Source organism: Epithele typhae (genome assembly GCF_022376455.1).
Source record: "Epithele typhae strain CBS 203.58 chromosome Unknown BXZ73scaffold_60, whole genome shotgun sequence".
NCBI classification, from domain to species: Eukaryota; Fungi; Basidiomycota; class Agaricomycetes; order Polyporales; family Epitheliaceae; genus Epithele; species Epithele typhae.
Genome location: NW_025954251.1, coordinates 44,357 through 60,900, shown reverse-complemented (window position 1 = coordinate 60,900; position 16,544 = coordinate 44,357). Strand labels below are relative to the sequence as shown.

Below are 16,544 nucleotides of genomic sequence, written 5' to 3'. Positions count from 1 at the left end.
GGCGGGCGGCGTGCTACGACCTGCAGGTCTGCGCGCTCTTTTGTGTCACCCCGCGCTCGCTGACCCCGCGCGATCTCTTTCTCCCGACAGCATTGCGACGCTGGCACGGCCTTCGAGCGCGTGTCGGGCACAGATGCGGACGTCAACCTCGACCCCGCCGTCTTCACCGATCCCACACCAGAGTGCGGGCTCGACGAACTTGCGCACCACAACGATTGTGAACGCTGCGCAGCGCCGTTCTTGTCCCCGGGACCGACATGGTGCGCGGCCGTCAACGTGCTCTGGTTGGCGGGCGTGTGTGGGTGACGGTTTCGTCTGGACGCCTCGCACCGAAGCTGCGCACCAGGTGTTGGGTATTGCGGACTCGGCCCACTCCGCAACAGTTCCTTGCCAGGTGCGTCGCTCCAGCGGTCTCTTCTAGCACGAAGCGTCTGTTTCGAGGCCCAGACCACGGTGAAATAGATTTTCTCGATGACGTTGTGCGTGCCGTGTGAGAGCAGAAGCCTCAAGATGAAGCACCGGGTGATAGGACACGCGAGGGAAGCGTCGCTCAGCACCAATGGGCGGGTGGAACACCAACTTTGCACGCACCATGTTGACCCGGTCAAGCTCCCATCCACCTACATTCACCACACTGTGCGCAGCTTCGCGCCGATGAATGAGCACCTCCTGCAGAACACCCAAGTCGGAGCTCTGAGAAGTCGTGCCTCCGCGGACACGCTGCCAACCGAATCAGATGGCACGGAGATTGCGCACACCACGTCTGTCTCCCACGTCTCGCACGAACGGCGCCGTGCAGGGCTCGAGCCAATGTAGACTGATCCGCACACGGGACGCGCGGCCTGCTTGACCGACGACGCGAAATGAGAGCGTGATGGACCGCTCTTACGCCCAGGCTGTCACGCCGCGGCGACGTGCGCCCAGCCCACTCCGTGGTAGCGATTGTCATGCACGCTCGTCATTCGGCGCGCGGTCTCGGATAGAACACACATCGAGTACATTGAGTACGGTACGAGGCGGATGCCGGTACCTTACTAGCCTCTTCGGCATCCGTTCCTGCGCTGAGCCTCCGTTGAACGACGAAGTGGTGTGCGTGCTATGAAGCTGGGGAGTGTCAGCGTGGTGGGCAGCACGTACTTGAGAGGCGCACCGCCCGCGGCGGCGAGTGCGGCGGGGAACGTGTTGTGTGCGATCGAGGGCACGGTCGAGGACGTGTGTCACCCCGAGGGACTCGAGGAGCGTGGCACGTGCGAGAGACGAGACGGCAACGACGGGCGTATGGCCGCTCAGGCGGCGGGTCATCAGCTGCACGCGATCGCGCGACGAGCTACAGGCGGTGTTTCAGGACAAGTCGAATCGCGTCGAGACCACACCGGGATAGAACCAGTCCAGAGCCGCTGCTGGGGTCAATGAAATCGCGTGTCGAGAGAGCGGTGTGGATGAGGACGGCCTCACGCTAGGCCTTCCTGCGTGGGCCGTCAGGTGTTCACGATCCTACTTGCAGCCGTTCAGTGTCGGTGGGCACAGTTCGCTCTTCGCGACTGGATTCGAGGAGGTGGCCGTCCGAGATACGCGCTGCGTGACGCAATACATCAGCGCGCGCATGAAGCGGACATGCCCAGGCGCGATTTCACAAACCTTTTCAAGTTGCGCTGAAACCTACCAGACGTATGGGCCAGTTCCTACAAACGTCGCCGGCATACGTTCCGTGTCGCACACTGCACCGGTTGCGACCCAGGGGCCAGCAGCGTCCAGCTAGGAATCGCAGGTCGAGTCGGAGGTCGTTCCCGCACGGCTGTGGCGCACGAGACATCGCCCTCGGGTCGAAAGGGCGAGCTGGTGCGCTGATCACGAGCGTCGGCGGAGGTCGGCGGCGGGCACGCACACATCCGGCACCATCAAGCGGGCGTGTACGGTTCTGACAACCTCACACGACCGGTTAGTGGCCTAAGAGTGCACGCGGCCCGTTCAGAACAAGTCGAACCGAGTCGAAACCGAGTCGAAACCACGCCAGGATAGAACCAGTCAAGAGCCGCGCCTGGGCTCAATGAAATCGCGAGTCGAGAGAGCGGTGTGGATGAGGACGGCCTTGCGCTCGGCGGTCCTGCGTGGGCCGTCAAGTGTTCACGATCCTACTTGCGGCCGTTCGGCGTCGGTGGGCACAGTTCGCTCTCCGCGACTCGATTCGAGGAGGAGGCCGTCCGAGATGCGCTCTGCGTGACGCAATACATCAGCGCGCGCATGAAGCGAACATGCCCAGGTACGATTTCACAAACCTCGCTGAAACCTACCAGACGTACGGGCCAGTTCCTACAGACGTTGCTGGCATGCGTTCCGCGTCGCCTGTCACCACACTGGTTGCAACAAAGGGGCCAGCGGCGTCCAACAAGAAATCGCAGGTCGAGTCGGAGGTGGTTCCCGCACGGCCGTGGCGCACGAGACATCGCCCTCGGGTCGAACGGGCGAGCTGGTGTGCTGATCACGAGCGTCGGCGGGCGTCGGCGGGCGCGCATACACCCGGTACCATCAAGTGGGCGTGTATGGTTCTGACAGCCTCACACGACCGGTTAGTGGCCTGAGAGTGCGCGGGGCCCGCCGTTCTGGCCACGGTAAATGCAGGGAGACGTTCACGGACGCCGCGGAACGAAACGGCAGGTCCCGTCCCATCCGCGAGTGGGCGAGTGCAGCGCGAACGCATCCTGCACATTCTCTGCCTGCGCGGGACGTGAGCGTGCACGCAGAGGGCCTGAGACTGGTGTGTGCGTCCTGGTGCGTGCAGGGTTAGGTGCAGCCAAGGTACGGACGATCGAAAGGTGACCATGCCGTCTGGCGCGTTCCTGCGCCGGGATGGAAGGACGTGGTCAGCGCGGAGAGCGGACGCCGGCAGAACGATGCAATGACAGACGTACGTGATACAATGAAGGGGCGCACCGGATGAGCAGGGCGGTGAACGGTGCGCAGCACGGCGTCGACCTGTTCAATGCTCGCTACCAAGCCCGTGGGGCTCAAGCACGTCTGACGTCAGCGGTTGAACGCATGCCTCGCCATGGTGGAAGCGGTCTCGACCGGCGGACGTGGTTAATGCGAAGCCAGCCGCTGACGTCAAGGTACGCGTGGGCGGGCGTGTGCCTGTGTGAACGAACCTCGAGGTGAGTGGACGGGAGGTTTTGTCATGGCGTTGACAGGCACTCACGGCACAGCCAGGCATGGGCACGGTACGATGGAAACAGGGCGCGGACGTGGGCGCGGAGGTCGGCGAATGCAAAGAGCGGTGGGAGGGCGGATGTGGATAAAAGCACGTACTCGAGAGCCGGGACGGCAGCTTGCTCCGGTGCGAGATGCCCGCGTTGGTGTCGGTCGCCGATATGCTGGCCGGGCAGAGACGTTCTGGTGAGTGCGCTTTACCGCGTTGCGTACGAGTGCTGACACGATGTTGCACGTGGCAGGATCCGGGAGCGGGGCGGGAATACGCTGGTACGTTGGACGTCTGCTGAGGAGGTTTCGTCACTGACGGCAGCATTCTTGTGTCCCCAGGGAGAGAAAGAGGAGGTCTGGAGACGAAGTGGCGGAGAGGGGATGGGTTGAGACGGGGCGTGGCTGGCGGTCGGAGGTGGCTGTATGCACTCCGATCGGTCGAAGCGACGGGCAGGCGAAGGGCGGGTGGCAATCGCAGGCGTCACGGTCGTCGTGCTACTGCTTGGGATCATCGCGGGCGTGGACCGCGATTTCTAGCTAGAGACATGGTACGTCGTCCATGTGTTCGTGCGTTGTGGACGGTCGCGCGCGCCGCGGAGGGCCGAGCGCGATGCACGCGTAAGCGTCCATAGCGCGGCTGAACAACGAGGACGAGCACCACAGATGGGACAGCCAAAGAGATGTCGCGTCGAGGGAAGCACGGTACCAGTGTCCAGGTGCGTGCAGTGCAGACGGCACGGGTGAAACGCGGTGGTGGAGAGGCGAGCTCTGTGGCAAGTGAGTGTGCCGAGCGTTGGTGGTCGAGCACGACCTGCAGCTGGTACAGCGGGGGCGCCGTCGAGAGGTCGGGGGAGCCTGCAGGCTGTCGAGCGAGGTTGGGTTGAAGACGGTGAGGCCCGCCAAAGGAGCGGCCGCCGGATGGTGGCGAGTGGTCGCTGGTCTGCGCTTCAGCACGCTGAGGAGGTGTTCGCAGCGTGGACGAGGCTGGACGTACGAGGTCCGGGGAGGGCGGGACAAAGGGACGGACGCGGGAATCTGTCGAGACAGGTGGCTGTATGCGGTTGACCGGACGCCGCAAGACGCGCGGCGGGACAGCGCGAAGCCCAAGGGGGTGGATGTATGCGCCACGGCGAGAGCGCTCGGGCGAGCGTGGCGGAGGAAAGCTAGCGCGAACGGGGATGAGTGTGGCGGAGAGAGAAGAGAGCTTGTCGCTGCACCGGTACCGTGGCCAGCATGACAGCTGGCCTTTGGGTGAGGCGTTGCGACGCGTCCTGGCCGTGTCGCTCACGGTGCGCGCTGGGACGGCACTCGAGCGGGCGGGGGCTTGATGGGCGGACGCACTGGATGGCGCAGGAAAGCAGGCCGAGTGCGCAGAGCGACGCAGCCCGCGTGTGCCGCACAGCTCGCCGCGCGTCGCTGCCGGCGCTCGATCGCATGCCCCAAGCGTATGACGTCATAGAGTTACCGTCGATGTATGCGGGCTTGCGGGCTGCCACCAGAGTCAGGATCCAAGTGACAGTCGAGGAGAAAAACATGAAGCTGGCGACTCACGGGGCGAGTCAGCGGACCCGGTCCCAGGCGCTGGCCGGTCGACGTCATCGGGCGTGAGTTGTCGTGGACGGGACGTTCGAACGCGTATCGACTCGCGGCAGATACCCGGCAAAGTCTCCGCCCGTCCGGCAGAATCAAGCCCGAAACGAGAGTGGTGTGGATCTGATCGCAGATGGCGCCCATAAGCGCCGGGGCGTCGCACGCACGCCAGACTCGGACTCGGAGGCTTCGTGAGCGCGGCGGCTCAGCGCGGCTGCCCGCTGGACGCGCTTGGACGCGACGCTCATTTGTTTGGGTTCAGGCCAGAACTTAGAAGCCGGGCCTCCTCCCCGCCGCATCCCCATCAGTGACCCCGGCCGTCGTTCTTCCTCTGCTCTACTCACAATCCCTCATGCCTCAGTCCGGCCCCGCCTCCTTCCCCGCCCTCCACGTCCCGCCTGGCCATGTCCGACTCCTCCAACTCCACTGCTGCAGCCGCAGCAGCCGCCGCGGCGGCGGCGACGGCGGCCTTCCCTCACATCCCCGTCGGCGACACTCTCGGCGCGTGGCTCATCGCGTGTGCATCAGCTACCTGTACGCCCGCCTGTGATTCCACCCCGAGCCCGAAAATTTGACACCTTCGCACGCTATCTCCGCAGGCTGCAGGGCATGCTGTTCCATCAGGCGTTCAAGTACTACATGACCTTCCACAAGGACAGGTGGGTCCTTAAAGCATGGGTGTGTCCATCCTAGTCCATATCATCCCTCGAGCGCGCTAATCCCGGAATGGGTTTCTGCAGGTTGCGGTGGTTTTGTGAGCATCTCGTCTCTCTCCATCGCGTATGGAGTGCTCACTTTCGCGCAGGGTGCTTGAGACGTTGGCCACGGTGTTGATCACACATACTGCGTGAGTGTCTTGCTTCGCCGATTGTCGGCCGCGCGCTCAATGTGGAAGTTTTCGGGATGCAGATACTTCTATATGGTGACCAAATACTGGGAGCCAACGTACTTCTTCGTCTCCCCGACGGTTTGGTAAGTTCATTTAGACCTGATCCTTTGTTCCGCATCTTGACCGCCGTCTAGGTCTCTCAATGTACGTAACCCCCGGTAGTTTTAGAGGTACCGATACTCACGCTTCCATCCAGGTCCTCCCTCCACCTGCCGTACGTACCTTCTCCTGTGCTGTTCGTCATCGTCCTCAATCCTTCTGCTCCCTAGGCCCTCGCGGCCTTCATCTCCCAGAGGTCCGTCTGAGCTTCCCATATGTTGTCTCACATATGCTCACATCCCGTGCAAAGTTTCTTCGCTCGCCGGTTATGGCTAAGTGAGCCCTACTTTACAAGCCCGGTCGAACCCCACCGTCTCATGCACCGTACCTTTCCGCAGTTGCACCCAAATTCCGGATTCTTGTCGCCGTCGCAGTGAGTGCCTCGTGCGACACCCGCCGGGGATCCTTATACTGACCAGAGTGCCCAGATGGTCCTGATAGCAGGCAACGTCGGTAAGCTCCGCGCTTTGGTCCCTGACCAGAGATGTTCCCGAACTCACCCTCCGCGGAACCGCTCCTCCAGCGTGCTTCTCCGGTGCGTTCCCACATGCGCCGTTCCGCGCCTACGACTGAAGAGTAGACTTGGATAGTGCTGGCGGCGACGATGTTCAGGTCGGCGACACTCTCGGAGTGGCTCCAATACTCGGTGCGCGGAGCCAGGTTGCCTAGACTCGAATCGAGCGCAGTGCTCATTTGCCTTCGCACAGTGGCTCGCAACACTAGGGTCCTCGATCCAAGTGACCGGGGATCTGTCGATCAGCGCCGCGTTGGTGTATACCCTGCACACAAGCAGGACAGGGATCACTCGGTGCGCTGCAGCTCGGTTCGGCGCGTGTGGGTTGTGCTGAAGCACGCGCACAGGACGGACTCGATCGTGGATACACTGATCACATACTCGGTCTCGACTGGTGAGTGCCGTGGTGGCAGGGTTCAGCGCGTGTTTGCTCACAGTCACTTGCAGGTGTCGTAACCTGGTGAGTTGTGGGACGACAAGGAACATACGGCGGAATATGTGCTCACATTGCCCGGTAACAGCATCGTCCACATCGTCAACGTCACCTATGTGAGTGCTGTTCCCTCACACGCCGGCGCTCGGCGCTCACATCGCCCCTTCCCCTATACAGTCCGCCAAGGAGCCGGATAACTTCATCTACGCCGCGCTCTCCATCATCCTCACGAAGCGTGCGTGCGCCTCCTACTACTTGCTCGTCTACTCGTCTGACTCGCCCTTATAGTGTACGCCAACGCGTTCCTCGTCGCGTAAGCCGTTTTTCCGCCTCCGCCCCCGGCGCGCGCTCTGACTGCACTCCTCTTGCCGTCCTCCTGCAGGCTCAACTCCCGCGCGTCGCTGGGCATCCTCGGCCAGTCGAACAACCAGTCCAACTCCGTCAACGTCTCGCACGTGCTCCGCGCGCGCGGCGCGACCAACCTCCCCACCGCGGTACGTGTTGTCGCGAATCCTTCTCTGTGCCACACGCTGACCTGCCCCTCTTCTCGCTCTTCCCGCGCCTCCCTCTCCCGTTCACCCCCACGCGCTCACACGACCGGACGGACGGACGGACGGACGAACGAGCAGCTCAGCAACACCGCGGCGAGCAACCCGACCGCGATCGAGCTCAAGGTCACGACGGTGACCGAGACCGACGACTTCTACGACGGCGCGTACGCCGTGTCCGAGCCCGGGCCGCTCGAGGCGCAGCAGCAGCAGCAGCCGCAGCGGTCGTTCCTCGGGCCGAAGCGACACCCGTACGCCGCGGAGGTCATGACGCCGTGAGATCGACCGCGCGAATAGACGGGACTGGTCGGGCGATCTACGTGGAGAGGGAGGCGTGCGTGCACGCGCGCGGCGCAGATCCGATCGAGCTCTGCGTCCCTCAGAAAAGGCACGTACTATGTAACTATGTACATACGATGGTGGCGTGCGGGGGCGCGACACCCGGCCGGTGTTCCGGCTGCGGTTGGTCGCGAGTCGGCCCTCCCTCGTCCCTCGTTCGTGGCCCTGGACTCTGGACGGGCTTCCCGCTATGTCGTGCGCGGTGTGGGCCGTGGCGGTAGAAGCGCGTCGGTCGCTCCGCTCCCTTCCGCTCCGTGCTGTTCAACTTTAGAGCGATTATAATTAATAGAGACAGGACGGCGCTTTCCCTCCCGAGTGCGCGTTGGAAGTCGGAGTCGGCCGCTTTTGGCGGGGTGTTGTGAGTTCGAGCTCTCGTCACCTGGCGAGCAGGAGAGCGCATTTGGGCGCACTCCCCGGCGGTCGCTGGTTGCGTCGTTCTGAGGAAACTCCAGGGCAACAGAGAAAGTAGACCACGTTCCGTGCCGTCGGATGGCACCGCCCAGTTTGGCGCGGAGCCTGAATATGACATCGCGCTCGGAGCCTCGGCCTGGCCTGAATTGATGTAGCGCGCGCGGGCACTACTGGTGTGACCACTACCACATCTACGTCTCATCGGTCTGCGATCGGCCCTCGAAATCCACCCTGCCGCTCTTCGATGGCCTCAGAACGTCTTCCCATTGAAGTCGCCGAGCGTGCGGACGGACGGACGGACGAATCGAGGAGGGAGGCGTGCGCATGTGGGGGGACGGGCAGGACGGCGCGGACGGACTGGATGGGGTAGATGGGAGGGACCAGGTAAGCACCAGGGCAAATTCTGACTATGGATGGGTAGAGAGTGGTTTATTAACGCTGTAGAGAGTGGTTTGTTGACGCTGTATAGAGTGGCTTATTGACGCTGTAGAGACAGGATTATTGAGACTGTGGAGAGTGCTGAATCGACGGCGGACCGGGGCACGATTTGCAAGAGCGTGCAAGGGCCGCCGCGCATGTCTGGCATCTAAACAACTTTCATTCGAACGTGCTTCTACGTACTACACACCCACGCAAGCCCGCCATCCCTCTCGTCGTGCGCCGGCCTCGCGCGCGAGCACCCGGTACGTCTTTCCTCGCTGTTATCCGCCCGTCACACTCACAAGCTCTTTTCCGCCGCCGCCGCCGCCACGCCCACTGTGACGACGGTAAGAACCATCCACCCGCTCTCAAAGTCTCGTCGTCATTGTGAATGTACCGTGCACACAGAACACTCGTTAGCGTGCAGCAAGATCAAGGTCGTCAAGCACGTACCGTACTCCGCCGGGTCCCGCGCACATCGACACAACTTCCATGCTCCCGCGGAGCGTACTGAAGATGTACGTATCGCGTGTATCGCCGCGCGCGGCAGCGATAGACTGACGTGTTGATATCAACAGAAGCAACAGCGTCGAGCACGTACCGGGTAGCGCTTGCCAGCGGAACACGGCCAGCTCGTGGTCGCGCTTGCTAGAGCGGCGTGACCACACCCGGTACGCTGCAGGAGAACGAACGGCAGCGTACCGATGCGCGGCAACTGGTAAGTCGATTTCGCCTCGTCTTGGTGCGGGCAATGATTGTTAGTTTGGTGGTGGACAAGCTCAGCACGTACCGGGTGCGCCTGCCAGCGAACCATGGGCAGCGCGTAGTCGCACTTGCAAGACCAGCCTGACCACCGGCCACCGGCCACTGCACCACGCGTTTCCATCGTGCCTCGCGCTGCGGAACCCTCAATGAACGAACAGGACGTACCGGCATCCGCGTACCCGTACCAGCCTCCGTGCGATGATGCGCGACAACGGGTGAGTGGACTGCGCCAGGTCGTCTAAGCATGGACAACAATGGTTGATTCTGAATTAGCGCGACTCGAGGACAGGCTCAGCACGTACCAGTATTGGGTGACGAACGCAGATCGCGATAGCGGTTGCCCGTGCCTTGGATCGTCCGAGAGGAGGATTGGTGAAGGGAGAAGCCGGCGAGCAGGAGGGGCAGCAAAGGGGGAACGGGTGGCGGCGGAGAGGGCGAGCTGCGCAAAGGGCAAGAGGGAAGGGAGGCCAGGGACAAGGCATTCGACGCCTTTTATGCGCGGTACCCACTCCCGACGGGCGGCACCAGCTGCGGCTAGCCATGGCAGCCTGGTGGTTCCGGCCAGACTCCGATGGTGCAGGCACCAACGCGCGCACACTTCCACAGCGCTAGCCCTTTCAGGTACGCAATTCACATTCTCGGTCCAATCCTTGATTACGATTAACTGCAACCCCAGCACCTACATCCCAACCACAGCCGCGACTGCTAAAGCTGTCTATCAGGTCGCTCGACGCCTCCCTCCCCAGCGGATGCTCCGCCTCCTCCTCGTCCTCCCAAGTGATCTCGCGCTGTGACTTTGTCACCATGCACGACATCCGCCGGCGCCACATCCCGAACTCCACCACACCCGGGTCCCGCCGCTCGTCTTCATTCGCCCGTGTTCCGCGCGGGAGGACGAACGGCGTCGGCGCCGCAAGCCTACAGTTCGCCCTCGCCGCCTCTGCCTCCTCGATGCCCACGCGCTCGAAGCGCAGGTCGCCGCGGTCCCACAGCCTGTGCAGGCCGATGAGCTCGTTCAAGCTCGTCGCGTTTTCGCTCAGGTTGCCGAACTTGGTACCGTGTGGCCAGCCGACGAGGCGCAGCCGGTGCTTGACGAAGATGTGCTTGGCGAACCGCTCCAACGTCCAGCGCATCTCCACCTTCGGGTCGTCGGTGAGCCGGACTGCAGAGTAGGTGCGTACCGTCGGTGTGAGTGCGTGCATGAAGAGAACACCACTCACCCAATTCTCTCTTGAACTTCTTGCGCAGCTGTCCACGGACGAACGTCGTGTGTCGCGTGTATCCGCCGCACGGTCGAGCGTCTGACTGGTCTTGAAGAACTTGCGCCTGCGCCCAGACATTCTGGACGAAACGGAGCATCAGCGGGCGCTGGGCGGTGCGGCTCACGAGAGGGAACGAACGGAGACGTACTGGTGAGTGACTAGGGTGGGGAAGAGCGAGCCATGCCAAACGCCGCTGACACGACTATTACTACCAGTTTGGAAACCACCCGACAGGCCGTCGTACCGCGTCTGGACACGGCGCGATGGCACGGCGCGATGGCGCTAGTGGACATGAGCCAGGGGTAGTACCAGCTCCTGTCACCCGTTGTCGACTGTCAATTGCGCCGCCTTGCGCGGAACGCTCAAGGCAATCGTCTTTGTATTTGTTCCCGATCCGCATCGCTCACGATCCTATCTGCGCACAGAGCCCTCTGTGATCCCGCTCAGCATACCGCCTCGCCCCCGATCCTATCCCCGCGTTGAGTACGCTCGACGCGTGTCCTGTGGATGTGCGCAGCCCGTGTGCGCCAGGCTGTTCCCCTGGATTCCAAGTGAGTGCGAAGATGTCATGCAAATCCTATCCGAAATCGTCTCCGCCTGGCACAGCGCGTCCTGCACGCAACGTGTCTGTGGATAAGTCGATCAGCAAGTCGTTTCGCTCGGGTCGCCGAGGTCCGTGAGTACATGTACGATGTCGCGCTGTTGACCCTCGTGCGCCACGCCGCAGACACGTTCCAGGCTGTCCTTACGGCTTCCAGACGGAGGAGACCCACGTCAAACACGGCGGCAGTGGACGCCCCCGGTGGGTAAACATCCACTGCAGGGACAGTGAGTAGTTCATCAGTCGCCCATATCGCGTCTTTGACTCGCCCTGTTTCGTTTCTTGCCGTGACACCGCGCAGACGTCGGTACCGCACCAAACACAGCGCGACGGCGGGCGGCGTGCTACGACCTGCAGGTCTGCGCGCTCTTTTGTGTCACCCCGCGCTCGCTGACCCCGCGCGATCTCTTTCTCCCGACAGCATTGCGACGCTGGCACGGCCTTCGAGCGCGTGTCGGGCACAGATGCGGACGTCCAACCTCGACCCCGCCGTCTTCACCGATCCCACACCAGAGTGCGGGCTCGACGAACTTGCGCACCACAACGATTGTGAACGCTGCGCAGCGCCGTTCTTGTCCCCGGGACCGACATGGTGCGCGGCCGTCAACGTGCTCTGGTTGGCGGGCGTGTGTGGGTGACGGTTTCGTCTGGACGCCTCGCACCGAAGCTGCGCACCAGGTGTTGGGTATTGCGGACTCGGCCCACTCCGCAACAGTTCCTTGCCAGGTGCGTCGCTCCAGCGGTCTCTTCTAGCACGAAGCGTCTGTTTCGAGGCCCAGACCACGGTGAAATAGATTTTCTCGATGACGTTGTGCGTGCCGTGTGAGAGCAGAAGCCTCAAGATGAAGCACCGGGTGATAGGACACGCGAGGGAAGCGTCGCTCAGCACCAATGGGCGGGTGGAACACCAACTTTGCACGCACCATGTTGACCCGGTCAAGCTCCCATCCACCTACATTCACCACACTGTGCGCAGCTTCGCGCCGATGAATGAGCACCTCCTGCAGAACACCCAAGTCGGAGCTCTGAGAAGTCGTGCCTCCGCGGACACGCTGCCAACCGAATCAGATGGCACGGAGATTGCGCACACCACGTCTGTCTCCACGTCTCGCACGAACGGCGCCGTGCAGGGCTCGAGCCAATGTAGACTGATCCGCACACGGGACGCGCGGCCTGCTTGACCGACGACGCGAAATGAGAGCGTGATGGACCGCTCTTACGCCCAGGCTGTCACGCCGCGGCGACGTGCGCCCAGCCCACTCCGTGGTAGCGATTGTCATGCACGCTCGTCATTCGGCGCGCGGTCTCGGATAGAACACACATCGAGTACATTGAGTACGGTACGAGGCGGATGCCGGTACCTTACTAGCCTCTTCGGCATCCGTTCCTGCGCTGAGCCTCCGTTGAACGACGAAGTGGTGTGCGTGCTATGAAGCTGGGGAGTGTCAGCGTGGTGGGCAGCACGTACTTGAGAGGCGCACCGCCGCGGCGGCGAGTGCGGCGGGGAACGTGTTGTGTGCGATCGAGGGCACGGTCGAGGACGTGTGTCACCCCGAGGGACTCGAGGAGCGTGGCACGTGCGAGAGACGAGACGGCAACGACGGGCGTATGGCCGCTCAGGCGGCGGGTCATCAGCTGCACGCGATCGCGCGACGAGCTACAGGCGGTGTTTCAGGACAAGTCGAATCGCGTCGAGACCACACCGGGATAGAACCAGTCCAGAGCCGCTGCTGGGGTCAATGAAATCGCGTGTCGAGAGAGCGGTGTGGATGAGGACGGCCTCACGCTAGGCCTTCCTGCGTGGGCCGTCAGGTGTTCACGATCCTACTTGCAGCGTTCAGTGTCGGTGGGCACAGTTCGCTCTTCGCGACTGGATTCGAGGAGGTGGCCGTCCGAGATACGCGCTGCGTGACGCAATACATCAGCGCGCGCATGAAGCGGACATGCCCAGGCGCGATTTCACAAACCTTTTCAAGTTGCGCTGAAACCTACCAGACGTATGGGCCAGTTCCTACAAACGTCGCCGGCATACGTTCCGTGTCGCACACTGCACCGGTTGCGACCCAGGGGCCAGCAGCGTCCAGCTAGGAATCGCAGGTCGAGTCGGAGGTCGTTCCCGCACGGCTGTGGCGCACGAGACATCGCCCTCGGGTCGAAAGGGCGAGCTGGTGCGCTGATCACGAGCGTCGGCGGAGGTCGGCGGCGGGCACGCACACATCCGGCACCATCAAGCGGGCGTGTACGGTTCTGACAACCTCACACGACGGTTAGTGGCCTAAGAGTGCACGCGGCCCGTTCAGAACAAGTCGAACCGAGTCGAAACCGAGTCGAAACCACGCCAGGATAGAACCAGTCAAGAGCCGCGCCTGGGCTCAATGAAATCGCGAGTCGAGAGAGCGGTGTGGATGAGGACGGCCTTGCGCTCGGCGGTCCTGCGTGGGCCGTCAAGTGTTCACGATCCTACTTGCGGCCGTTCGGCGTCGGTGGGCACAGTTCGCTCTCCGCGACTCGATTCGAGGAGGAGGCCGTCCGAGATGCGCTCTGCGTGACGCAATACATCAGCGCGCGCATGAAGCGAACATGCCCAGGTACGATTTCACAAACCTCGCTGAAACCTACCAGACGTACGGGCCAGTTCCTACAGACGTTGCTGGCATGCGTTCCGCGTCGCCTGTCACCACACTGGTTGCAACAAAGGGGCCAGCGGCGTCCAACAAGAAATCGCAGGTCGAGTCGGAGGTGGTTCCCGCACGGCCGTGGCGCACGAGACATCGCCCTCGGGTCGAACGGGCGAGCTGGTGTGCTGATCACGAGCGTCGGCGGGCGTCGGCGGGCGCGCATACACCCGGTACCATCAAGTGGGCGTGTATGGTTCTGACAGCCTCACACGACCGGTTAGTGGCCTGAGAGTGCGCGGGGCCCGCCGTTCTGGCCACGGTAAATGCAGGGAGACGTTCACGGACGCCGCGGAACGAAACGGCAGGTCCGTCCCATCCGCGAGTGGGCGAGTGCAGCGCGAACGCATCCTGCACATTCTCTGCCTGCGCGGGACGTGAGCGTGCACGCAGAGGGCCTGAGACTGGTGTGTGCGTCCTGGTGCGTGCAGGGTTAGGTGCAGCCAAGGTACGGACGATCGAAAGGTGACCATGCCGTCTGGCGCGTTCCTGCGCCGGGATGGAAGGACGTGGTCAGCGCGGAGAGCGGACGCCGGCAGAACGATGCAATGACAGACGTACGTGATACAATGAAGGGGCGCACGGATGAGCAGGGCGGTGAACGGTGCGCAGCACGGCGTCGACCTGTTCAATGCTCGCTACCAAGCCCGTGGGGCTCAAGCACGTCTGACGTCAGCGGTTGAACGCATGCCTCGCCATGGTGGAAGCGGTCTCGACCGGCGGACGTGGTTAATGCGAAGCCAGCCGCTGACGTCAAGGTACGCGTGGGCGGGCGTGTGCCTGTGTGAACGAACCTCGAGGTGAGTGGACGGGAGGTTTTGTCATGGCGTTGACAGGCACTCACGGCACAGCCAGGCATGGGCACGGTACGATGGAAACAGGGCGCGGACGTGGGCGCGGAGGTCGGCGAATGCAAAGAGCGGTGGAGGGCGGATGTGGATAAAAAGCACGTACTCGAGAGCCGGGACGGCAGCTTGCTCCGGTGCGAGATGCCCGCGTTGGTGTCGGTCGCCGATATGCTGGCCGGGCAGAGACGTTCTGGTGAGTGCGCTTTACCGCGTTGCGTACGAGTGCTGACACGATGTTGCACGTGGCAGGATCCGGGAGCGGGGCGGGAATACGCTGGTACGTTGGACGTCTGCTGAGGAGGTTTCGTCACTGACGGCAGCATTCTTGTGTCCCCAGGGAGAGAAAGAGGAGGTCTGGAGACGAAGTGGCGGAGAGGGGATGGGTTGAGACGGGGCGTGGCTGGCGGTCGGAGGTGGCTGTATGCACTCCGATCGGTCGAAGCGACGGGCAGGCGAAGGGCGGGTGGCAATCGCAGGCGTCACGGTCGTCGTGCTACTGCTTGGGATCATCGCGGGCGTGGACCGCGATTTCTAGCTAGAGACATGGTACGTCGTCCATGTGTTCGTGCGTTGTGGACGGTCGCGCGCGCCGCGGAGGGCCGAGCGCGATGCACGCGTAAGCGTCCATAGCGCGGCTGAACAACGAGGACGAGCACCACAGATGGGACAGCCAAAGAGATGTCGCGTCGAGGAAGCACGGTACCAGTGTCCAGGTGCGTGCAGTGCAGACGGCACGGGTGAAACGCGGTGGTGGAGAGGCGAGCTCTGTGGCAAGTGAGTGTGCGAGCGTTGGTGGTCGAGCACGACCTGCAGCTGGTACAGCGGGGGCGCCGTCGAGAGGTCGGGGGGAGCCTGCAGGCTGTCGAGCGAGGTTGGGTTGAAGACGGTGAGGCCCGCCAAAGGAGCGGCCGCCGGATGTGGCGAGTGGTCGCTGGTCTGCGCTTCAGCACGCTGAGGAGGTGTTCGCAGCGTGGACGAGGCTGGACGTACGAGGTCCGGGGAGGGCGGGACAAAGGGACGGACGCGGGAATCTGTCGAGACAGGTGGCTGTATGCGGTTGACCGGACGCCGCAAGACGCGCGGGCGGGACAGCGCGAAGCCCAAGGGGGTGGATGTATGCGCACGGCGAGAGCGCTCGGCGAGCGTGGCGGAGGAAGCTAGCGCGAACGGGGATGAGTGTGGCGGAGAGAGAAGAGAGCTTGTCGCTGCACCGGTACCGTGGCCAGCATGACAGCTGGCCTTTGGGTGAGGCGTTGCGACGCGTCCTGGCCGTGTCGCTCACGGTGCGCGCTGGGACGGCACTCGAGCGGGCGGGGCTTGATGGGCGGACGCACTGGATGGCGCAGGAAAGCAGGCCGAGTGCGCAGAGCGACGCAGCCCGCGTGTGCCGCACAGCTCGCCGCGCGTCGCTGCCGGCGCTCGATCGCATGCCCAAGCGTATGACGTCATAGAGTTACCGTCGATGTATGCGGGCTTGCGGGCTGCCACCAGAGTCAGGATCCAAGTGACAGTCGAGGAGAAAAACATGAAGCTGGCGACTCACGGGGCGAGTCAGCGGACCCGGTCCCAGGCGCTGGCGGTCGACGTCATCGGGCGTGAGTTGTCGTGGACGGGGACGTTCGAACGCGTATCGACTCGCGGCAGATACCCGGCAAGTCTCCGCCCGTCCCGGCAGAATCAAGCCCGAAACGAGAGTGGTGTGGATCTGATCGCAGATGGCGCCCATAAGCGCCGGGGCGTCGCACGCACGCCAGACTCGGACTCGGAGGCTTCGTGAGCGCGGCGGCTCAGCGCGGCTGCCCGCTGGACGCGCTTGGACGCGACGCTCATTTGTTTGGGTTAGGCCAGAACTTAGAAGCCGGGCCTCCTCCCCGCGCATCCCCATCAGTGACCCCGGCCGTCGTTCTTCCTCTGCTCTACTCACAATCCCTCATGCCTCAGTCCGGCCCCGCCTC

General features: G+C 63.2%; 2 protein-coding genes across 2 annotated transcripts; one reads left to right on the top strand and one right to left on the bottom strand.

Moving 5' to 3' along the window:
* Nucleotides 1-5,189: 5,189 nt before the first annotated feature.
* Nucleotides 5,190-7,547, top strand: BXZ73DRAFT_80436 (uncharacterized protein; the record flags this gene model as incomplete). Its single annotated transcript, XM_048023282.1, has 19 exons — nucleotides 5,190-5,302; nucleotides 5,385-5,463; nucleotides 5,526-5,539; nucleotides 5,591-5,632; nucleotides 5,695-5,757; nucleotides 5,809-5,818; nucleotides 5,871-5,888; nucleotides 5,944-5,969; nucleotides 6,024-6,049; nucleotides 6,112-6,146; nucleotides 6,193-6,226; nucleotides 6,256-6,308; nucleotides 6,386-6,419; nucleotides 6,481-6,581; nucleotides 6,753-6,836; nucleotides 6,898-6,955; nucleotides 7,009-7,033; nucleotides 7,103-7,214; nucleotides 7,350-7,547. The coding sequence occupies 19 exons, from the start codon at nucleotides 5,190-5,192 to the stop codon at nucleotides 7,545-7,547; spliced, it is 1,125 nt and encodes a 374-aa protein (XP_047874071.1).
* Nucleotides 7,548-9,820: 2,273 nt separating this feature from the next.
* Nucleotides 9,821-10,405, bottom strand: BXZ73DRAFT_52744 (uncharacterized protein; the record flags this gene model as incomplete). The annotated part of the gene is made up of 1 exon (XM_048020866.1): nucleotides 9,821-10,405. One exon carries the CDS (start codon nucleotides 10,403-10,405, stop codon nucleotides 9,821-9,823), a length of 585 nt encoding a protein of 194 aa, XP_047874070.1.
* Between the last annotated feature and the right edge of the window lie 6,139 nt (nucleotides 10,406-16,544).